The sequence below is a fragment of the Bos grunniens genome, chromosome 5, assembly GCF_055505025.1.
Source record: "Bos grunniens cultivar Pamir isolate PY7600 chromosome 5, Bosgru_T2T1.0, whole genome shotgun sequence".
In the NCBI taxonomy this organism is placed as follows: Eukaryota; Metazoa; Chordata; class Mammalia; order Artiodactyla; family Bovidae; genus Bos; species Bos grunniens.
The window spans coordinates 36283059-36308398 of record NC_141169.1 but is presented as its reverse complement, the minus strand read 5'-3'; the positions used below and the strand labels follow the sequence as shown (position 1 = coordinate 36308398).

Below are 25340 nucleotides of genomic sequence, written 5' to 3'. Positions count from 1 at the left end.
CATGGCACTCATATCACTGAATGTGACCAAAAAGACAGTCACTTAATCCTCATTATTTTTCAGCAGTATGAAATGAAAGACTCAAATTCCAGTGATGCTGTGGTCCTTTCACTGGTCACTCAGGTGCAGCTTTCACTTTTATGTAGGAAATACAACTGATTTCCAATCATTAACACCAAAGTCTGCCAGAAGCACTTTGCATTAATGAATTTAAAAATATTTTACCATTTAATTAAGTCTAACTACATTATTGTGAAGAAGATTTCAAGCATAGTCTGATTTAATAGGCAGCTTACTGTTGGTAACAGAGACAAATGGTAAAACCACAACTAAAATTTACAACTTCTGACTAATTCATCTATCATGATGGTTCATTATTTCAATCAGCCTGTTTCTAATAAAATCAATATCACTTAATGCAAAGCTATCATACTCATAGGTAAAAATATAGAAGTATCAGTGGAAAAGATGAAAGAAAGAAAAGCAAAAACTGACTCCCGCTACTGTCACGTAACCAATATAAAGTCCTATAGAGGACCTTTCTTCTTTCTACCTCCACGCATCTACAAAGAAAACCACAGAATGTTGGTACAAGCTTTTCATTATTAATACAACTTCAAGGAAGAACTCAGATTACCCCTCACCAGGGAAATTAGCTAGTGACATATATATAACCCTTCCTGGTTCATATACTAGGTTAATACACTGGGTGACTAGGTTAATACACTCTCGTGAAATGGATTGGTTCAAAGTAAAGTCTAACAAAATTAAATATAAATAAGCTCCTGGGGGAATTAAATCAGTAAACTACAAAGTGACTTCCTGAATTTTCTGTAATAACTTGTCACTCTCACCAGAAGGAGCACCCTATGTAGGGAAGAGTAAGGTATCGCAACATCAGCAGAGCAAGGTAAGCATAAAGAACCCTAGAAAAAGTAGCTCCTTACTCTTCCTCTCCTTCTATCTTGGGTGTACACACATGTGCAAGATTAGATGGCACTTACGTAGCCTTATCTGAGCTTCCCTGATGGCTCAGATACTAAAGAATCCACCTGCAATGTAGGAGACCCAGGTTCGATTCCTAGGTTGGGAAGATCCCATGGAGAAGGGAATGGCAACCCACTCCAGTATTATTGGCTGGAGAATTTCACAGACAGAGGAGTCTGGCAGGCTACAGTCCATAGGGTCACAGAGAGTCAGACACAACCGACTGACTAACACTAACTCTACATACCCCTATATATTCTACAAATTTTATGACAACCCAGGTTTCACATGATACTATTTCTTGGCTTTTTTAAAAAGGCTAAGTTTTAAATGTTACTTTTAAAAAGGACTTGAGGCAACTGTTAAAATATAAGTAATATAGATGCAATGTTTTCTCTTACTAAGTAAATTGTATAGAACCCATTTAATGATAGCTATGGATTCAAAGAGCATTTTCAGACATCAGAAGTGAACTGTATACAACAGACGCTGAAAGTCAGACAGCTTCTTCATTCAATGGCATGAGCACCTTTTTATGGATCAAGGCCATGGCCGTCCACACTGGACTATTCTATACCACTGTGCACTTCTGTGATTTGGACATACAGCGAGTTTTGTAAAGGTCATTTGTATCACGGATTTTCTTGGTTATCTTGGCTGAGTGTGGACTATTCTTAACCTAGTTGGGAGGTATTTGTATCAAGCACTGTTAATTAGAGAAATATCTTCTACAAAGTTGATTACATATTTTTGCTACTAATGTCACTAAACAGAATAGATTCCTCAAAGAAAAATTTTCTTGCTAGAATACAATATTTTTAAGTGGAAAAGAACTGCCCAACCAAAATAAAGAAGGGATTCTTCCTATTTTCATCATTTCTCAAAGCTATTTAGCTTACCCAGATTAAACCAATGATGGGTGGATATTTATTAATACAAACTTTAGTTTTGCCAAGAAAATATTCACCATAAAAGTTATGCTCACATTTGCATTCCTTACAGCACTTGCCATCCACGTATGCGGGAGCCGACTTGAGGGGGCAGTCAGGATTTGGGCAAATCAGAGTTTCACACTGGATGGTTCCATTCTGAGAAGAAAACAGTATTTTAAAGAATTTCCAAGTTGTAGTTTGGTAGTTTTCAAGTATTTTTAAGTTGTTTCTTAAATTTCAAATTCTTCACGTAAAATGTCATAAATATCACTATTCTCTTTGGTAAAACCATAATTTAACAGTAAAATTACAGTAAAATCCATATACAGAGACCCACAGTAACACAAGTTGGGTCATAACACAGGTGGTGGTTGACCCCATCTTCTGCTCAGCAACTAAGCTAGAGGTCTCACCTCCTATTGTGAAGTGAGTGAGGACAGGGGTGGAAGGAAGGGTACCACTGGCAGGGAAACAGCAGGCTGAGAGCCAGCCTGGGGTACTTATGTCTCCCCAGATGACTCACAAAATTAGCATCAACAAACAAAATTTCTGAAATAGCAGCTGCCATGCTGGAGACCCAGTTTCAGGATGCAAAAATCCTCCCAGGGATATTTGAGCTCAAACAGACCACCACCATGAATGGACGCTGACAATTATCATAAGAGGTACCAACCTAAAGGGTACCTCAGTGAATTTGATTCCTGAAGGTCACCCAGAACTCCCAGGTAGTTTAGTTGCTTTTCTAGTCTTTTCAAAAAACTATGACTTCACCACACTACTACTCAATTTGATTTGGGTCACCCATTTAACAAGTTGCAAAGGTTTTATTATATTTGTGAAATGTAATTTTGGTAGGAATATGTTTCTAAATAGAAATCGGACAAAGCCTGCACACACACGCACATGGACCGTTATTTCACCATTAACTTTGACCGTCTTAACATCATGATGTTCCACGTTCGAGTAAACTAGATGAACTTGGGAAAAAATGTTGACTTCTGACCTCTTTATAGCCAACCAGTTTTCACAAATAATTCAGGTGGAGTTTAAAGTTCAAAACCAAACTCATTTTGAACTTTTCTTTGAAAATAAACTTATATGTTTGAAATAATAATACACCAACCATTCTACCTTCTACCTTGGGACTTCCCTGGTGGCTCAGACGGTAAAGCGTCTGCCTACAATGCGGGAGACCCAGGTTCGATCCCTGGGTCAGGAAGATCCTCTGGAGAAGGATGGCAATGCACTCCAGTACTCTTGCCTGGAAAGTCCCATGGATGGACGAGCCTGGTAGGCTATAGTCCATGGGGTCGCAAAGAGTCGGACATGACTGAGTAACTAAACTTTCTAACCATTCTACCTAATTAGTGAACAATTAGAGAAATCATGTTTATTTAAACTCTACAGTTTATACTCCACTGTATTGGTAAATTTTTAAAGCTAAATAACTTTATTTATACAGCCAAATCTGGTCACAGTATTTCCTGTTGCATTTCATTTAGCTTTATCAAAATGTGTTAATAAAAACATGAGGGGGAAATCCCTGGTAAAGTTAAGGATACCAGGATAGAATCCTCTGGGAATCCTTTTACTGACCCAATTTAAATCATTACCTTCACATGTGGACAATAAACTTAAAACTTTATAGCATTCTTAAAACACAATAATCTTTATAAGCTAGGAAGTGTCTTTAATAATGCAATACACGGTTCTTCAGATTTGACTGGGTTTGCTGGCACTTCAGTGTTGTGTTTTGAAGAAATGGGTCTTGAAATTTTCATGATGACATTGGTTTAATACATTTTTAAAGAGTAGGGGCATCTGAGTTCTATTAGTCTGAACTCCGGCAGAAGCCATACCAGGCATGTGCAGTTCTTGCAGCCGTCTGTCCACGACTCGAATTCTCGGTAGGTGGTTCCCTTCATAGTGCAAGTCCTTTCACAGTAGCACTGGTCCAGTCTATTCATTCGATGCTCGGCTCGAGACAGCTGCAGTACAAAGGAAGAGGTTTGTATTGTTCAGCATTCCAGCGACACAGAAAGGCAAAACACTCCAACAGGCATCTGACTGCTTTTTAGGTGAATAGCAGTAATGATGGCTATGCTCATCATCTATTACAGATATACTTAAGGCTTTAATTTGTTTTTTCATATTTGTTTCCATTATGGTTTATGACAAGATATTGAATATAGTTCCCTGCGCCATACAGTAGGACCTTATTGTTTATCCATTCTGTATATTATATAATAGTTTGCATCTGCTAATCCCAAATTCCCAATCCATGCCTCCCTCACCCACCTCTGCCTTGGCAACCACAAGTCTGTTCTCAATTTCTGTGAGTCTTTTTCTGTTTCATACATAAGTTCATTTCTGTCATATTTTAGGTTCCACATACAAGTGAAATCATATGGTATTTGTCTTTCTCTTTCTGATTTACTCTGCTTAGTATGATAATCTCTAGGTTCACCCATGCTGTTGCAAATGACTTAAGCCTTTAATTTAAAAGAAAGGATTTTTCTCCTCTTCTGGTAGTAAATTTGCCTCCTGCCTTTGTGAGTGTGGCAGGGGGGTAGGGGTGGGGGTTCCCTTGTGGCTCAACTGGTAAAGAATCCTCCTGCAATGCGGGAGACCTGGGTTCAATCCCTGGGTTGGGAAGATCCCCTGGAGAAGGGAAAGGGAGCCCACTGCAGTATTCTGCCCTGGACTGTAGAGTCCATGGGGTCGCAAAAAGTTGAATACAACTGAGTGACTTTCACTTCACTTTGTGTGTGGGGGGAAGCAGAGAAAAGTATGCTGTATGATTTATGATAAAACAGAAAAGAAGTCTAAGTCAAAATCGCATCATACACAATACAGAGAAACATTTTCCATTTTTAAAAATGTTTAATTTCATGGCTATGTTTGCTCAAGTGCAAACATAAATTTTAGACATTACATTTGTCAGAAACAAATCATCCATATGCAACATAACTTTTAGGTCATCGGTATTTGCTATGCAACATGACAACAGCCTGGTGAAACTACAGGTAAATTTGACACATGGTTAAGACAGCCAATGATCCTACAATGGTAACACAATGGTAGAAAGCTTTTGTGTGACCATTTCCCTGACATAATTCTAGGGTCCATATTCTTTACAATATCCTCTTGTCTCCTTCCTTGCAAAAAAAACCCTAAATAATAATAAAAACTAAATTAAACAATAAATCCTATTGTAGTAAGCAGTGTAAAAACCAAGTAATCTGCCTCATTCTTGATTTACTGAGTCATTTGTTATACAGATGGCTTGGGTTTGAATATTTATAAGCCCCTTCCTTGAGCAGGGATTTTGATTCAGTTCAAGTACACAGTAGGGGATAAGAAAAATCTCAAAGGTGAACAACTGTGGTTATAAAAGAAACTGTAGGAAACCTCAAGGATTTCTGAGCTACACTCCCCCACACTCTATTTCTAAGGAGCTTTTACCTTGGCTGATGTTTTGGCTAAAATGTCCTGCAGTTCCATGATTTTCTGCACGAGTCCGTGAAAGTCATTGCACGTTGGACAGGCTAGAATCACAAACACAGCATCAGTCAAGTTATATTTATAAGGAGTTCAATCTGGTTAAGTCTATGCTGACAACTAATACATGAGAACTCCAATTGCAAACTGACATTTTGGACAAAATTAAGCAAGAAGCACACTTTTCATTACATAGTGAGAGAACTAATGGACTTACTGCGATTAAGATCTGGGCACTGAGCAATAAATCCTTGGGGCATGACAAGTAATTGCACATCTTGCATTATACCCTGTGTGTGAAAAATTTTTAAAAAGATGTATTACTTTCATCTACCCAAATTATGTTCAATAGTCAAGTTCATGAAGGGAAACATTATAGGACAGACTCACCCAAGTCCCTGAAAAAAATATTTTGAATACATGGCTTTGACTTCAAACCAAAGGGAAAGAAAAACATCAGGCAAAATAGATGATTACCCATGCACTTTCTTATTGATAATATTTTTAAACCCTTAAGATTAAATGTCAAGATATAATTAAGAGGCAATAGTCATGTATTTGGGGAAGCTATTTTTAGTTAGCCTGAAGAAATACTTGAAAATGACCTTTAAAAATCAACCTGAAAATCACTTCAGGTTTCAGCAACAGTAAAACTGATACCAATTTTAAGTTAACTACAATCATCAAGAAGAAAAGAGAAAAACTAAGTCATAAGAACAATGCTTATTTGAGTATTTCTCATTTCTCAGTTAGATCTTTTAAAGTGAATTCTTCAATTTAAAAAGGATAAGACATTTATTAAACAGCTACAGCAAGACTGAGTAATGAGTCTTTGGGAATACAGAAAGTTTAGCATGAAATTTTTTAAAATGCCAACTTGAAATGACATATTTTACACAGAAGTTCACATCACATGTTTATATGTGAAATTTACATTCATCCTTCCTCATTAAGATATAATTAGCTTCCGGTTCACAAGACTCTCAAAGCAATAGCCAAAAGGTAGAGACCTCATCAGATACTCTATATGTCCCTTTCATTCATCACTCCATTTTCTTCCTTCATCATCTTTATATATTTTAATTAATATTTCACTTTCTCCCTTTAAAAAATGCAAACAGAATGTTTAAAGACAGAGGTGACCAAGACCAGAGTACCAATATGTTATTAAGACAATTTTGATGTACCTACAAAGATTTACCAGTCAAATCCTGGCCTATATATCTTCTACATATTTAATCAGATTAATAGCGTGGTACAAAAAGAATGTCAGTATTTAAGTATACTGCATGGCAATTGCTGTATCTGTTGTTTGTTTGGGGTTTGGATTAGAGAAGCAACCTGTACATAACAATCTCCTATCATCTGAAAGCATCAAAATGAAAGCAAGGCTTCCATGTACAGTTCTATGGTTGGTGCCATGCCCAACTCTAGAGAAGTACACATAACTGATGTGTGAGAAGGTTTCTGAGGCCACATCGGGCTCCAGGAGAAAGACTGCCATGATTAAACAGAAGAGAAACTTGATACCTGGAGCACAAATTTGCTATCCTTTATATGTGGAAAAAGTGGAGAAGGAAATGGCAACCGACTCCAGTATTCTTGCCTGGAGAATCCCTTGGACAGAGGAGGCTGGTGGGCCACACACAGTCCAGAGGGTTGCAAAGAGTCGGACATGACTGAGTGACCTAGCACACCACGTGGGAAGAGCACTGATTTTTCAAGATTTGCAAACACAGGATCAAATCCCCATGACTGACTTTGGACAAGTTACTTAACCTCTCTGAACAGGTTTATGCATGTGTAAAAGAGATTTTTTTTAAAAGGCCCTGCAACAAGACTAAGGTTCAATGAAATAACATAGTCAAAGCACCTGGTTACCAGATAACAGTCTAATTAAGTTTTAAAAACACATTTTAAAAAATTATTTATTTACTTCGCTGCTTCAGGTCTTGGTTGCTGCATATGGGCTTCTCTCTAGTTGGGGTGCTCGGGCTTAGTTGCCCTACAGAGCATGGGATCTCAGTTCCATGACCAGGGATGGAACCCTATACCCCCTGCACTGGAAGATGGGTTCTTAATACTGGACTACCATAGAAGTCAGGAAAGGTCAAAAGGAGACACCACAGGTCCCACCTCCTCACTGGAATCCACCTTGGTTGAGTAACGCATGTGCCACCAGGAAAGACCCTGAGTCAGAATGATTGGCCAGAGACAACCAAGAAACTAATCCCTTCACCATAAAACCCAAAACTGTGAGCCATGTGGCACAGCACTTCTCCTGGATTCCCTTACACTCATGCTCTCTGCCAGGTCACCTCTTCTCAGTAAAGTCTCTTGTGTTGTCAGCAAAAAAATATATATATATTCTTTAATAAAGTAAATAAAACCCCTTTCAAGGTTTACAAATCTTTCTTAGAACACAACTTTCAAGCTACTTGTACCTTCTCTAACCAGAAATCCATAAGTTAAACACATCACTTATCACCTTCTAAAAATTAACTTTTGTATGATAGGTAGTGTCAGAATCACTGGAGGAAAATAAGCTATGAGCTGGTAGTCAAGCAATTTTCTGGACCTTATTTCCTCATCCTTAAAATACAGAGTTAAATGGGATGTCCATTAGATCCTGTGATGCAGTTCTACAGAGTATATCTCTAAATAGACAATAAGAAAAAGATATCAATTATAACTGCTTTCTAGCCTTGACAGATTTGTGCATATATTATTATATGTATTCCTTTCTCATTTTCAGAAGTACAAGGAGATTATGAGTAATGAATATTGAAAAGTTTTAAACCTCTATTATTAACACCCTTATGAAAGCATCATCAAAGGTTATATTTCAAAAGTGGAGAGTTTATTTGTATATTAACATTTTAGATTTTTATTATTTTGAATGCCTAATTTCAAGAATACGTTAACTGCCCTGATTGAGCCTTGAGAGACTAATCACCTCTGTCATATCTAAAGCTCAAATTCATTAAGAAAAAAAAAATAAAAGAGAATAGAGTTGACCAGCTAAATAAAACATCAGTGTTAAAAAAATAAAACAGAAATAGACACCAGTAGGAAAAACACTACATAAATCTATTTATTTTGCTTACACCATAAAAAGCAAAACTCATTAGAAGCTCATTAGAAAGCATTTGTATTTACATTTTATATTAGTCAAAATATACCTTAAAATATCCATGTGCATTATTTCTCTGTCCCAGCCAAAATGAAGTGCCCAGGGGCAAGTCTGTGGAAGGCTTTTCCACAACTCTTTCATATATTCTACAATAAAAAAAACATCAGATAAGTGATATGCATTAACTGTTACTTCTTAGACTCTTCTGTTTCCTGAACTGAGAACACTTCACTTACTTATTACAGTCGATATGTAAAATCAAGTGGGAGGCACTGATGGCTAAGGAGAGCTTGTGCCACTTATCATCAGCCAAAATGTAAGGAAACACTTCTGTGTGAGGGTGGTGGCTGCTGGAGCGGTAGTGAAGTCTGACTTCATTCCGATGGCCACTGCTTTCCAGTTCCAGGTACCTGCACAGAGAAGAATTACATGGGGCCCACTGAAAACAAAGTTCAAAAAAGATGGACATGACTACTGTCTCCAGAAAGATGGGATAGACATACTTTTCCTATTCTTCCCAGTAAGTACAACTAAACAGTATATCATAAAACACGCAATAAGGAGAATCTGAGAGATGGAAAAAAAAAAATTAGGGAACTCAGGGCCCAAGTAACAAAAGAGTGGTCAGTGTTCTGGGTATTCTTTTTGCCTCATATATCTCAGTCTTGGAACTGAAGAAATCAGTAACTTGAAAATAGCAATGGATGTGGACAAAACAATTCCTCCCAAAAGCCTACTTGTGTTAGCTAAAATACCAAAAAAAGGAGAAGCCCGTAAAGAGAAACATTTTTAGAGAACAACCACTCTATTCCAGCCAAGCATCACAGGAAAAGCTATGACTCTATCCCTAAACATGTCAGCAAAGGCTAAGTGATAGATTTCCAGTCTTTTGAGGTAGGAATCATGTGAGCAACACCTCTGCCAGAGTGGTGTCAGCAAAAGCCAAGGAGAGAGAGCCAAGAATTTAAACCCTATCAGCCAAGGTTAATGAGATGAACCATGGCATCAGTGGAGACCATGTTCCATCCCTAGTAACAAAGCATACTGCCCTCTCAGAGGAGGCCTAGTGGGAGTCAGAATTTTCATCATCACCCAGCAGTAATGACAGCATCCTTACCACTGTGTCTGGTAGAGACCCTGGGGAGAGGTGGAGATTCCGCTTTCCCATCCAGAAATAATAAAAGTACTGCCTCAACTGTCAACTGAAGGCAAGTAGGGAACCTGGATTTCTAATTCCACCTGGAAGTAACAAGATGACACCCACTCAGCCTCTGCCAGAGCAGTGTCAGAGAAAACCTGATAAAATATGGAGCTTAAATGAGATCCAAGTCTCAGAACATTATACAAAAATAACCAGGTTTCAATCCAAGTTTGGAAATATGATACAGAAATATCCAGGCTTCAATCAAAAATCAATGTCATACCAAGATTCAGAAAGATCTCAAATATAATGAAAAAAGACAATCAATAGATATCAACACCACAAGATGATAGAGATGTTAAAATAATTGACAAAGATTTTAAATAAGCATTGATAAAAAAAAGAGCAACTACAAACATTTCAATACACTTGAAACAAATGAAAAAAGAAGAAGAAGAAGCCTCAGCAAAGAAATAGAAGCACCAAAAAAAGAAGAACCAAGAAAATTTTAAAACTGAAAAAATACAATAACAGAAATAAAAAGCTCAAGAGATGGACTAAACAGCAAAAATGGAGGGGATCAAAAAAGAATCAGGTAATTAGAAGATAGAACAAAAATTATCCAATCTGAACAGTAGAGAGAAAATAGACTAAAAAGAAAGAACAGTCTCAGAGACCTGGGAGACTAAAACAAAAGCTCTAACATTTTTATAATTGGAGTTCATAGAAGAGGAGAAAGAAGGTGAAATTGAAAAGTACTTGAAGAAATGATGGCTGAAAACTCTCCACATTTGGTAAGAGATATAAACTCACAGATTCAAGAACCTGTGCAAACCCCAAACAAGATAAACTCAAAAAAATACTGATCGTAACTAAACTTCTGAAAACTAAACATAAAGAAAAAAACATCGAAAGTAGTGAGAAAAAAAATTGACAATTATGTATAGAAAAAAAAATTAGAATGGTCATGAATTCCCTAAAATAAACAATGAAAGCCAGAAGGAAGTGGCAAAGTATTATTCATGTGAAGAAAGAAAAAACTATTAGCCTAGAATTATATACCCAACAAAATTATCTTTCAGAAATAAAAAGAAATCAAGGCATTCTCAAATTAAGAACAGGATAACTGAATCAACTTTTAAACACATGCATGTTATGTTTAAAGTGCCTAATGGACATTCAAGAGGACATGCAGGGAGGACAGCTAGATCCACAAGTCTGAGATGAAGACAGGTTCATATGGAGACAGGAATTGGGAGTCATAGACATATAAACTATATTGAAAGCCATGAAGGCACTGGGATTACCTAGGGAATTATAATAGGTGAATGAGGAGAAGGGGACGACAGAGGATGAGATGGCTGGATGGCATCAGTCGGTGGATGTCGGTGGATGGACATGAGTATGAGTAAACTCCAGGAGTTGGTGATGGACAGGGAGGCCTGGCATGCTGCGGTTCATGGGGTCGCAAAGAGTCAGACACGACTGAGCGACTGAACTGTACTGAACTGAATGACACATTAACATTTTGAGGAAGAACTAGCAAAGGAAACCAAAGACTGGTGAGAGTAGAGAAGAAAAAAAGTGAGAATCCTGTCACTGTCACTAAAAACCCGATAAAATACCAACTATCCATCGGTTGCAAAGAGTCGGACATGACTGGATGACTGAGCAACCACAACATACACTCATAGGGGAATCCATCCATGTTCTGGAACATTATACCACCCTCTGAAAGAACGAAATTCTGACATGAACAAGGCCATAGTTAATTATTAATTATATTAATAAAAGCTCTATAGGATCTCATTTAGCTTGACAAAACTGTGTGTATATGGAGGGAAAAAAAAAATCAAGGAAGATATATGTCAAAATGTTAACAGTAGTTACCTCAGGGGAGTACAACTGGGGGGAAAGGATGTGAAGAATCTCTCAAATATTTTTATAACCCTGAAGTTTCTCCTTCTTCTGTAATGTAATACTTTCTTACACACATATATAGTAAAATTCTATGTTAAGATAAAAAATTAAGTATTCAAGTATACAAAATATGTGTAGAAATTATTAAAGATAAATAAAACACCAACTTGTTTGGTTTTTGGTACAGAAGAAACCAGAGAGTCCTTTCTATCTTGTTATTTGGAAACAAGTATTCATTATTTAATCAACTCGACTAGTGAATTCTATAATGATAGGTAGGTGTTTGCATTTTAAAAGAAAATAACATCAGCAAACACATGGCCCTGTTGTTATATACCTTCTGTTCTTTTACACATAGAGGCAAGAACTCTACCACTGCTGTTGGTCTGGTCTCCTCCTCTAGAAACTATTGGCACCTGTATTGAATTCCTAAACTTGAGGCACTAAAATTATCCTTAATAGCAGAGGCTGACACTATGCTCCACAAACAAGAACAACCCTTAAGAAATTAAATATTTTACCAAAACTTACATTTTTATCTGCATCATACACTCAAGTTTTTAATGAAATAGATATGTAATACACACACAAAAATATAGTGAAGATAAAAATATATGAAAAATGATATGAAACAGAAGTGTGTCTGGCATGTGGTGAGTATTTAATAAATATTATTAATTTGCAAAACTGCACCTGTCCTCCATTCGGCGGCATCTAAGTGGGAAGCCCTACTCCCAACTCCCACTACCTCAGCAGATCAGTGTGGTTAAACACGCAAATCCTAAAGCCTGACCTCCAGTTCACGTCCTGGTAGCCCTCCTGGCAACAGTAAGCTATTCCATCTCTCTGTGCCTCATCTAGTTACTCAGCTAGAAAACAAGGATACTAACTGCACTTGTCTCAAAGGATTTCCATGAGGACTGGGATGAGTCAGTTTAAGAAATCACCCAGAACACTACTCAGCACACACAAAACACATTGGTTATGTTTTTCATTTCAAAAAGTAATTAGCCTCCAATTAAATCAATTTAAAAAAAAGTAAAGGTCAAATCCTCCCTCTTCCTCCCTGTGGTACAGCCAGGGACAATCCTATGACACATCCTAGCAATCTGACACTCTTCCTTGGGAGTGGGAGTCTGGATGAAGCACAGCAAGGAAGAGAGGGAGGAGAGACTCCTGCACTGTAGTGGGACACAGCATCCCAGTTGCTACATTAAGGTCACTGCACCTTGCTTCCTGTTTGCTGGCCTGCCAGGGCACCTTTGCTTATTGCCTGCTCCAAATTCTGGCACCTCAGCTTCCCATCAGTTCTGTAAACTGCCCTCCCTACCCACCACCTCAAAACTCACCTTACAAGCAAGAACTTCTACTAGTACATTATAACTGTGGCATGGGGAAAATACATAATTGGAATAAAATGTATTAACATTTTTAATAGCAACTGAGTGCTAGAATTATGTATGATATTTAACTTTCTTTGTATTGTGCTTTATTTTCCCTCTTACATTTAATGAGCATTTAGTACCTTACATTAAAATCACATTTTAAATTCTAAGAAGATAATTTGTCACATTTCAACATACCATGTCTCCCTGATTTGTCATTCATAATTTGGAGAGGTAACTAAAATCAGAAATAAAGTTCACCCTTTACAATAATTTATGTCCTTGTTAATCAAATATCCTTTGCAATGGCAGAAATATAAACTAAGATTAGGCTATGGAGAAATAGGCAACAGTGGCAGGACATCATTCATTTTAAGAATCTCCTTCATAACTCAAGATCAAAGGATAAAAATAAGGTCATGTCTCAACTGACAAAGAGGTTACACACAACATGAAATGAGAATTTTTTTGCCGCCTTAAATTAACACCTAAATAGAAAAATGATCAGATCATCTCAATACATTAAGCTACAACTCAGTTGTAAATTAGTTACCTGAAGAAAAGCCACAAGCACTTCTAGTGTCAACTATATTATTAGTGTGGTTCATGAATGGTACAATTGCAAAGGACTGATGTGCACAGGATTTGGAACTGAAAACCCAGATCCACCTCTCACTACTACCCATGACCTGACCACTCACCACCTCGGTTCCCTCATCTGTAAAATTCAGTGGCATAATCCATATCAAGTGTGGCATCAAAAACAAAGAACTCAATGAATGATAACTATTTTTATTATCTATCAATAGCCCCAATTAGGCATCATTTATAAAGTCTAGCCTTTTATAACCAATTCTGTAAATAGCAAGCAATTTGAATACATTTTAAAAATATTTTTATTGAGACAAAATTCTCTAACATAAAATTCAGCTTGAAAGCATACAATTTTTAGTTGAAAAAAATGCAGAAATCAGAAGGTATAAGTTGCAGATAAAAAACAGAAGATGAATCCACTCTCATAGAAACTGAGTTGACAGTACTGGTATTATGGGGGCCTCTAAGGACTTCCCCAGTGGCTCAGTGGTAAAGAATCTGCCTGCAAAGCAGGAGATGTGTGTTCGATCCCTGTGTTAGGAAGATCCCCTGGAGTAGGAAATGGCAACCTACTCCAGTATTCTTGCCTGTAAAATCCCATGGAGAGAGGAGGCCAGTGGGCTTCAGTCAACTGGGTTGCAAAATAGTGGGACGCAACTTAGAGACCAACCAACAACATCATCTAAATTTAACTTAAATAGTATAACCAGTAAAAATGATACATGAAGTCCAGTGGTAGAGCCAAAATTATTTTAAATTAGGCAGCTGTGTTCATTTATCAGAATGAAAAAGGCGGTTTCACCTCACCTCTCCCAATGATTCCCTCAAGTACTGAGTGAAATGGAAGTTGGGAGTAAAATGTGTACCTTTTGACATCCTTCATTAGAATCATGTTGATGCTATTTTTGTTAGTTTTTAATGGTGTTTGGTCATCCTCAAGGCAGTATAATCCAGCAAAGACTTCAGAGTCTAAATCCTGTCTCCATAGTTCACAATTGGACAAGTAAAAAATCTCCAACCCTCAGTTTCCTTCCCTATCAAACAGGGGTCATAAGAGTTGTGGTTTTATATGGTCATTTTGAAAATGAAATAAGGTATAAGTATTTAACTTAGTTTCTGAAAAAGCACTCCATATATGTCATGATTATGATTTATATTTCCTATGACATATTTATGCATGTTATCTAAACATCAGCAAATTTTCAGGGCTGAAGTTAACTTAAATATGAATATCGGATAGAAAATTTTGATGAGAATCTAGCCAAATAAAGGTATCTGAATTTCATCTATGATATTCCCATTTGGGTCATTCAATTTGTTTGAATTGACCCAGTAATCAATAATTCATCACTTCCTAAGGCCAATCATTTCATTTTTATAAAATAAAGACCTTCCTTATATTGAAACACAAAGGGAAGATAGTTTTTAAACTAAGATTTATTCATTCATTTATTTCAGCAAATATTTACTATGGACACTGAGAATATGCCAATGAATAAGGCCAAATAACACTGAGGCTTGAAGAGTCTCAATAATAAACACATTATTAGCTGAAAATTAAGTTTAGCCATTTCAAAACTAAAAATACTACTACTATAAAAGTCCTGCTGCAAGAAGAGCAATGTAGCTAGATCCGTGAGGGTAACAAAGCTACTTCATGAATAATATAGCTAGAAGCCAAAATTATATCACCAGGGAAAGTGCTGTAGCAAATGGAATTGATTCATGATTGAAGCCCTGGCATCAAACATGATGGCTTGAATAAAAACCTCACCATATTAATACCCCACAGAACTGAGTTTACAATAAAATAAAAGAGAAAATGGCCATGCATGAAATGGGGGTAATTTGTTACTACTAATGATGAGAGGAGCATGACACAAAAAAAAATGCTAGGGAACAACACTTTGAGCTATAATTCTGGAGGGGAGGAGAATTTTGTGGCATCATGTGTATTTTGAAAGAATCACTTTGAGAAAGGTCTTATACAAGGATAGAGAAAGAATAGATATGATAAAGCACTGATAATAAGTGGGTACTCAGTTCACAGCACAGGTGTCTATAAAAATCAAGGAGTTGAATGGTTGCTGGATAAGGGGTAATGACTGAATGCTGGGCCCTCTCAAAACCTCCATTCACTTAGTTGTGAGTGAGACCAAGCCAGTGGAAATTGGTGAAATCCTGGAGAGAAAGGGTTCAAAGAAGGAGCAAACTCAAAAAAGATGAGTCTTCCCCACTTTATTGAGAATGAACTCAGGAACACACTGTTGCAAGGCTGAGGAAGATCAACTGGGAAATACGGACTCCTTTGATGATCAAAAATGTACACATGCAAGTGTGTCAAAAATTTGGCTTACAGATTTTACAAAGGGTTCACAGTCCCACGAGGTCCATTCATAGACTCCAAGCTGAGAATATGGTTACTTGTGAAAGATTTGAAAACCTGATTCTATATATGTATACAACTTTTATGATATAAAACAATTGTTTATAATTATACAAAAATTCGGAAGATACATAAAACACAAAGAAAATTAAGATCTCTAATGGTCTTGCTGGCAAGAGATGACCAATATTAATATTTTTGTGTGTATCTTTTGTAGTCTTTGTCTTTTAATCACACTGTGAACATCTTTCCAAATCAATAAAGTCACATCCTCTTTAATAAAACCATGGTATTTCATAGTATAGCTGTGCCATGATCTATTTAATATCCAATTTCCAATTATGGTTTCCAGCTTTTCACTCTTAATAAAAAATATTTCAGTACATGTTTCTTTGCAAACCTGCACAGTTATTACAAATAAAATTGCTGATTCAAATGGCATATACATTTCAAAGGGATTTGTTATATTCATTCACCACTCACTCATTTATTCATCCAACAAATATTTTCTGAATGCCTATTTGTCCTAGGTTCTGTTCTAGGTCCTGGGGAAACACAAGTAAACCAAAGAGATAAAGGATGTGATGTATGGAGAGAGTAACATGAAAATTTACAATACCATATGTACATAGTTAGACAATGGGAATTTGCTGTATGACTCCAGGAACTCAAACAAGGGCTCTGTGACAATCTAGAAGGTTGAGATGGGGACGGAGATGGAAGGGAGGTTCGGGAGGGAGGGGCATGGGTATACCTATGGCTGATTCTTGTTGATGTATGACAGAAAACTACAAAATTCTGTAAAGCTAATATCTTTCAATTAAAAAAATCAAGTGAAAAAATAAATAAATAAAGGGAAGGTTACCAAGAAAAAAAAAAATACTAGTCCTCATCACATTTATATTAAAACAAACTAAATTAACAAAATATACCAAATAAGTAGGCTGCATGGTGATAAAATCTATGAAGAAAATTAAAGTAGAAGAGGATAAGGAGTATGGTAAGATGGTATTTTAAACAGGATGTTCAAGCACAGCCTCATTGAAAAAGTGACATCTAGTGAAACCCGGAAGAAGAATGGTGACCCTGAGGCAGGAGCCTGCCTGGCAAATCAAGGAATGTCACTGACGCCTGTGTGGCTAGAGGGGAAAGAGGCAGAGTCAAAATAATACAAAAGTAGATCAAAAAGGCATAGATCTCAGAGAGGCAGATCATTTAGGGCCTTAGTGTCTAATAAATAAGTTTGCCTAGCATAGATAGAATGGAGTAGGCAATGGCACCCCACTCCAGTACTCCTGCCTGGAAAATTTCACAGATGGAGGAGCCTGGTAGGCTGCAGTCCATGGGGTCACTGAGGGTTGGACACTACTGAGCGACTTCCCTTTCACTTTTCACTTTCATGCATTGGAGAAGGAAATGGCAACCCACTCCAGTGTTCTTGCCTGGAGAGTCCCAGGGACCGGGGAGCCTGGTGGGCTGCCATCTATGGGGTCGCACAGAGTCAGACACAACTGAAGCGACTTAGCAGCAGCAGCATAGATAGAAAACAATAAGAGGTTTTTTATTTTTTTAAGAGGGTTTTTTTTAATATATTTATTTTTAATTGATTGATGATTCTTTTACAATATAAGTTTGATTTCTGGAGAGGTTTTTAAAATTGATTTTAATATAATCAGTTTGGCTGCAGTGTCTAGAATAAACTATGTGGATGGTGGGAGGCCACAAGGGTTAAGTCAAGGGTACCTTGGACCAGGGAAGGTGGTGAAAATGGTGAAAAGATTTTCTTAGGATTAAATGTGCAGTATGAGAGAAATCAAGAAACAGTTCCAAGTTTTTAGCCTGAACAACTAGAAAAAAGAAGCTACCATTTACTGGGATGGGGAACACTGAATGAAGAGTAAGTTTAAGCAAGAAGATAACAAGTTTGAATTCTGACGTGGCACAGCTTGATATTCCAACTTATCCAAGTGAAGATGCAGGTGGGCTGTTCCATATACAAGTCTGGAGCTCAAGGGCAAAGGTCAAGACAAGAGAAAATTAAGAATCCACTATTACATAGAGATAGGATTTAAAGTCCTTAGAATGAGAATTCATTTAATTCACTTAGGAATTAAATGAATATGGGGAAGAAGTCTGGACATCAAGCTTTAGAATATAGATCTACATCCAGATGTCAGAGATGTGAAGAGGAAGGAGTTAGGAAGTAAAACCAGAAAAGTGGGAGCTCAAGAACAGAGTTTCAAAGGACAGAATAATCAAATTGCAATAGATTGAGGACTCAGAAGTGAAGAATATATTTTTCAACAAGGACATCAGTAGGAACCTTGACAAGTACATTTTCAGTGAAGCAGAAAGCCAGAGCCTCATTAGAGTGGGTTCAATAAAGAATGAGAGGAGAGAGAACTAGAGAAACCAAAGCGAAACAAAGGAGCAGTAGTTGAATAGGTTTGGCTTGCTGCTCTAGCTTTGGCTTGCTGCTGAGACTATAAATATTGTGGTGTATTTATATGCTTGTGGAAATAGCCAATAGAGAGGGTACAAGCAATAGTGCAAAATAGTGCAAAAGAATACTACTTTTGCAATTGTGCAAAAGTAATAGTGCAAAATAGTGAAGTAATGCCCTGAGTGGAAACACAATTTAAAATGCAGTTGGCATGCTGGCCTTTGTCAGGGTTATGAACACTAAACCTAAAAAGAAGGAGAATTATAACTAAAATCATCCCACAAACATTACTCCAGTCTCAGATGGATAGATCTGAATTATTTTGAATACTTTAAGGATAAAGAACAGCAATCTTTCACAAATTCTTCCAGAGATTACCAAAAAGGGAACACATTCTAGCACATTTTATGAGCAAAAACTAGACAAAGACATTACAACAAAGGGAAACTACAAATCAATTTATTTCATAAGAATATATAAGAAGCCTAAACAAACTTTACTTGATGTTTTTAATTGATGCTTTTGAACTGTGGTGTTGGAGAAGACTCTTGAAAGTCCCTTGAACTGCAAGGAGATCAAACTAGTCAATCCTAAGGGAAATCAGTCCTGAATATTCATTGAAAGGACTGATGCTGAAACTAGAGCTCCAATACTGTGGCCACCTGATGCAAAGAACTGACTCATTAGAAAAGACCCTGATTCTGGGAAAGATTGAGGGGGAAGAGAAGGGGACAACAGAGGAGGAGATGGTTGGATCACATCACCAACTCGATGGACATGAGTTTGAGCAAGCTCTGGGAGTTCGTGATGGACAGGGAAGCCTGGCGTGCTGCAGTCCATGGGGTCAGACACAACTGAGGGACTGAACTGAACTGAAACAAACATTAGCAAATATAATCTAGTGATACAAAAAACCTGGAGGGTTTACACTACCATATGTAAATTTTTATAAAACAACAGTAGTTAAAACTGCAAAGTTGGCACATGAGTAGAAACATGGACTGATGAAAACATACAGATAATTGCCTTCTCCAATTTAAAAACAGGCTCATATATATCAGGTTCAGTGGATTATAGCAAAGGTGACTGCAATTCTAAAAGAATATAATTGTTCTTTTAAAAAACTAGGGAGCATCACTTAGACATTCATACAAGAAAAAGATCTTTTCAGTGATTTCCAACTTATATTTATGACTTATGAGTATGGGACATGTCAATAAAATCCCCACTTGCTGAAAACTCAAGGCATCTGTTTGGAGACTGGATTCATTCCATTCCACTCCTGATGGCATCTCCAAAGCTTTTCTGCTTCTAGTCCTTGCTCCAAGATAGAGATGTTAATGATATTAGAAGGGAAGTTAGAAATATGTGTGTGCATGCTAAATCACTTCAGTTGTGTCCAACTCTGCAATCCCATTGACTGTAGCTCACCAGGCTCCTCAGTCCATGATATTCTCCAGGCAAGAATACTAGAGTGGGTTGCCATGCCCTCCTCCAGGAGATCTTCCCAACCCAGGAATTGAACCCCACATCTCTTGTGTCTCCTGCATTGACAAGTGGGTTCTTTACCACTAGTGCCACCTGGGAAGCCCAGTTACAAGTATAAACCTTTACTAACTCACCTAGAGAGCTTATACTGAAGTATGGTAGATTGAGAAAGGGTCACCCTTTCCTTCTTTCTAAGACCTTTCCAATTCACTGTATGTGCTTGCTCAATCACTTTAGCCTTGTCCAACTCTCTACAACTCTATGGATCATAGCCAGCCCAGCTTCTCTGTCCATGCGGATTCTCCAGTCAAGAATACTGGATAGGTTGCCATGCCCTCCTCCAAGTGACTTTCCTGACCCAGGGATAGAACCCATGTCTCCAGCATTTCCAGCACTGCAGGCAGATTCTTTACTGCTGAGCCACCAGGGAAGCCCCTTTCCAATTCTCTATCCCTTTATAATATATAACATTGCTCTAATATCAGAAATGGTCACACTTTTATTACAACTCAGATCAACATGTTGGACAAGAAAATTTAAAGATTTGGTCTTTTAAATATAAGCCACTAGTTCTTTAGAAAGACTTTGAGGAGGGGTGTGTCTGTGTGTGTGCACATGTACACAAGTGTGTATTTAATAGCTTTGTGTATTTAACATTAAGTAATGAAATACATTTGGTTCCAAGGGATTTATTAATTGAGATATCACTTCATTTGAATTCAAGGATGAATCTGCTATTGAAAAAATATTTTAAAAGACCTATATAAAACATGAATTTCATTTTCAACTGAGTATACATAATTCTACTTCTGTAGAAACAAACTGTAGTATATTATCCCTAGATCTGAGAAACCATCTGTGATGAGTGTTAATGGTCAGATTCAGTTCAGTTTAGTCGCTCAGTCTTGTCTGACTATTTGCGATCCCATGAATCACAGCTATGGCAGACCTACCTGTCCATCACCAACTACTGGAGTTTACCCAAACTCATGTCCATCGAGTTGGTGATGCCATCCAACCATCTCATCCTCTGTCATCCCCTTCTCCTCCTGCCCTCAATCTTTCCCAGCATCAGGGTCTTTTCAAATTAGTCAGCTATTCACATCAGGTGGCCGAAGTATTGGAGTTTCAGCTTCAACATCAGTCCTTCCAATGAACACCCAGGACTGATCTTTAGGATGGACTGGTTGGATCTCCTTGCAGTCCAAGGGACTCTCAAGAGTCTTCTCCAATACCAAAGTTCAAAAGCATCAATTCCTCGGTGCTCAGCTTTCTTTATAGTCCAACTCTCACATCCATACATGACTACAGGAAAAACCATAGCTTTGACTAGATGGATCTTTGTTGGCAAAGTGATGTCTCTGCTTTTTATATATGCATCTAGGTTGATTATAGCTTTTCTTCCAGGGAACAAGGGTCTTTTAATTTCAAGGCTGCAATCACCATCTGCAGTGATTTTGGAGCCCAGAAAAATAAAGTCAGCCACTGTGTCCACTATTTCTCCATCTATTTGCCATGAAGTGATGGGCCTAGACGGAGAAGGCAATAGCACCCCACTCCAGTACTCTTGCCTGGAAAATCCCATGGATGAAGGAGCCTGGTAGGCTGCAGTCCATGGGGTCACTGAGGGTTGGACACTACTGAGCGACTTCACTTTCACTTTTCACTTTCATGCATTGGAAAAGGAAATGGCAACCCACTCCAGTGTTCTTGCCTGGAGAATCCCAGGGACGGGAGAGCCTGGTGGGCTGCCATCTATGGGGTCACACAGAGTCGGACATGACTGAAGTGACTTAGCAGCAGCAGCAGCAGTAGATGGGACCAGATGCCATGATCTTAGTTTTCTGAATGTTGAGCTTTAAGCCAACTTTTTCACTCTCCTTTTTCACGTTCATCAAGAGGCTTTTTAGTTCCTCTTCACTTTCTGCCATAAGGGTGGTGTCATTTGCATATCTGAGGTTATTGATATTTCTCCCAGCAATCTTGATTCCAGCTTGTGCTTCTTCCAGCCCAGCGTTTCTCATAATGTAGTCTGCATATAAGTTAAATAAGCAAAGTGACAATAGACAGCCTTTGCGTACTCCTTTTCCTATTTGGAACCAGTCTGTTGTTCCATGTCCAGTTCTAACTGTTGCTTCTTGACCTGCATACAGGTTTCTCAAGAGGCAGGTCAGGTGGTCTGGTATTCCCATCCCTTTAAGAATTTCCCACAGTTCATTGTGATAGAAACAGTCAAAGGCTTTGGCATAGTCAATAAAGCAGAAATAGATGTTTTTATGGAACTCTCTTGCTTTTTTGATAATCCAGAGGATATTGGCAATTTGATCTCTGGTTCCTCTGCCTTTTCTAAAACCAGCTTGAACATCTGGAAGTTCATGGTTCATATATTGCTGAAGCCTGACTTGAAGAATTTTGAGCATTACTTTACTAGCGTGTGAGATGAGTCCAATTGTGTGGTACTTTGAGCATTTTTGAGCATTGCCTTTCTTTGGGATCGGAATGAAAATGGACCTTTTCCAGTCCTGTGGCCACTGCTAAGTTTTCCAGATTTGCTTACATATTGAGTGTAGCACTTTCACAGCTCCATCTTTCAGGATTTGAAATAGCTCAACTGGAATTCCATCACCTCCACTAGCTTTGTTCATAGTGATGCTTCCTAAAGCCCACTTGACTTCACATTCCAGGATGTCTGACTCTAGGTGAGTGGTCACACCATCGTGATTATCTGGGTCATGAAGATCCTTTTTGTACAGTTCTTCTGTGTATTCTTGCCACCTCAATATCTTCTGCTTCTGTTAGGTCCATACCATTTCTGTCTTTTATTGAGCCCATCTTTGCATGAAATGTTCCCTTGGTATCTCTAATTTTCTTGAGGAGATCTCTAGTCTTTCCCATTCTATTGTTTTCCTCTATTTCTTGAAGTGATCACTGAAGAAGGCTTTCTTATCTCTCCTTGCTCTTCTTTGGAATTCTGCATTCAAATGGGTATATCTTTCCTTTTCTCCTTTGCTTTTGGCTTCTCTTCTTTTCACAGCTATTTGTAAGGCCTCCTTAGACAGCCATTTTGTTTTTTTTGCATTTCTTTTTCCTGGGGATGGTCTTGATCCCTGTCTCCTGTACATGTCACAAACCTCAATCCATTGTTCATCGGGCACTCTGTCTATCAGATCTAGTCCCTTAAATCTATTTCTCACTTCCACTGTATAATCATAAGGGACTGGATTTAGGTCAAGCAGGGTTGAAAAAATATAGAAATTACATTTTATACATCAAATTCTCACAACATCCACTTTGAGTTGAAAGGATCTAAAAATATATACACTTAGAAAAGTAGAGCATAGTCAGGAAGGGAATAATACACTCATTGAGGAATCATTAGTTACTTGATCCTTTAGTATATAAGACACTATGAACTTAATTTTACTTTAAAAAGTCCATTATGCATCATTTTTTAACTTCTGAATTTGATTTCTTAAGTCAAGGTTTTCTGTGAAAAAAATGACAAAACATCGCACAGTTAAACATCTGTTCTGAATGTAGTTTAACCTGTGAGAATGACTTAAATCAGCTCCGCGTGAAGGAAAGAACTTGGTGATCTCTTAAAATCCATATATGTTTATGTAAATAAATTAAACATCATTATAGTTTTGTATGAATTGGGATTTATGTGTGTGTGTTCATGTATAATATCAAGAGAATAAAGCAATGGTCTCTTCACTTTCCAGATACTTAAGTGGCTTTTCAAGTGAAATTAGGTGTGCATGCAATAGTACTATCTCAAAGTATAAATAAATAATATTTTTGGATGAAAATTATATTCTCAAGGTGGTAACTTTTCCTCTTCACCTTCACCTAAAACAATGATTCATGATGCTTTTAGGAATACATCCATCCGGAGTGACTAAGTGACTCCCACAGACCCTCAATGCCCTTTGATTCCAGGAAGTATTTTATCCCATTTCAAATTTTCCTCTTGTTAACATTTTGCTTTGCTAAGGTTCTAAAAAATCAATAGGACCTCTTTAGGCCAACAGAGGTTGGCCCATGTAGGAATTTCCGGCGGCTCTGTATGTAACACGTTCTGAAACTACGGGCACACAATAAAGGGGAAGCACTGATGCGTGTAAGATGGCTAGAAGTTCTAGGCAGGCTGTATCTGAAAGAAAGGAATTAGTCACATGGGAGAGTAAGCTGTCAACACCGCAGCATCTGTTTTCTGACATGCTTCATGGGTCATCTTGTCTCCTCTATTGTTCGGAATAAATAAGAACCAAGGAAGAAGGCAACAGGATTCATGGGTCACCCACTGAGGTGACATCTTGCTCTCAGTGAGCCTATTACTTTAAGTGTTCCCAATTGAAATGGGCACCGGACTCCCCCTAACTATAGAAAATATATCCAATCTGGCCCCAGTTCTATTACGGAAAGGCCAAAAAGGTAGGAATCTTAGTTTTAATTTTTAGCCCAAGCTTTTATGGAGAGGCGATTTAAAAAATGAAAAGACAAAATGTTTTCCCAATCATGCAGACCACAACAACTTTTTTAATACTATATCAACTTCAACAAGCCATGATGATGCTGGTGAAATAAATAAATTTTAAGGGAGAAAATTTCTGGATAAAAATTCTTACTATAACAAAAAGTTCAATGGAAGAAAAATACATGATTGCTGTCTTCAAAAGCAATAGAAAGCAAGAGTATTAACCCTGTCAAAGGAGCATTGACTTGTATACACTACCATGCATAAAACTGATAGCTACTGGGAAGGTGCTACATAACACAGAGAGCCCAGTCTGGTGCTCTGTGATGACCTAGAGGGATGGGATGGGAGGGGGCTAAAGAGGCAGAAGATACATATAGAGAGAGAGAGCTATGGCTGATTAGAATTGTTGTGTAGCAGAAATCAGCACAACATTGTAAAGCAACTATCCAGCAATTTAAAAAAATAGAATTCTTGGGTTTTAAGGAAGTAGAAAGGCCATGGTGCTGCTCTAAAACAAACAGAGAAAGAAGCTGTAAAGATAGCGGTTATAGGAGAATGGGCTCTGATGCCTGGCAGCTTGGTTCAAATGTTGATTCTGCCACTTATTATAACCTTGGACTTGAGACTTAACCTCTCAAGGCTCCATTTCCTTATCTGGAAAATATATTAAGAATGGTATCTACCTCCAAGACTGTGATGCACATTTAATGAGATTCATCCATGTAAAGTGCTTAGAGGACAATATGACACCAGGTAAAAACCTAATAAAGTGTTAAGCCTTATAATACAGAGAAAACATTTCAATGAATCTAAGAAAACATCCAGCTACCACACAACCAGATATAAGCAGATGCTCTGCACATCTCATTCAGTCATTCCTCAAACATCTACCAGCCATCTTTACAGCAGCACCATAGTAGGCACAGAGAATACTGGGGAAAAACAGA

The 25340-nt window shown here is 37.7% G+C and overlaps 1 protein-coding gene across 4 annotated transcripts in view; it reads right to left on the bottom strand.

Moving 5' to 3' along the window:
* Positions 1–25340, bottom strand: part of NELL2 (neural EGFL like 2) — a 507676-nt gene that overhangs the window by 284588 nt on the left and 197748 nt on the right. For all 4 annotated transcript variants that reach the window (XM_086399811.1, XM_086399808.1, XM_086399809.1 and 1 more), the window contains 6 exons: positions 8790–8963; positions 8603–8699; positions 5638–5710; positions 5385–5467; positions 3779–3907; positions 1973–2075 (listed from right to left, as the gene is read on the bottom strand). In XM_086399811.1, the coding sequence (XP_086255937.1) occupies positions 1973–2075; positions 3779–3907; positions 5385–5467; positions 5638–5710; positions 8603–8699; positions 8790–8963 (659 nt within the window). The remainder of the gene's footprint in view (positions 1–1972; positions 2076–3778; positions 3908–5384; positions 5468–5637; positions 5711–8602; positions 8700–8789; positions 8964–25340) is intronic.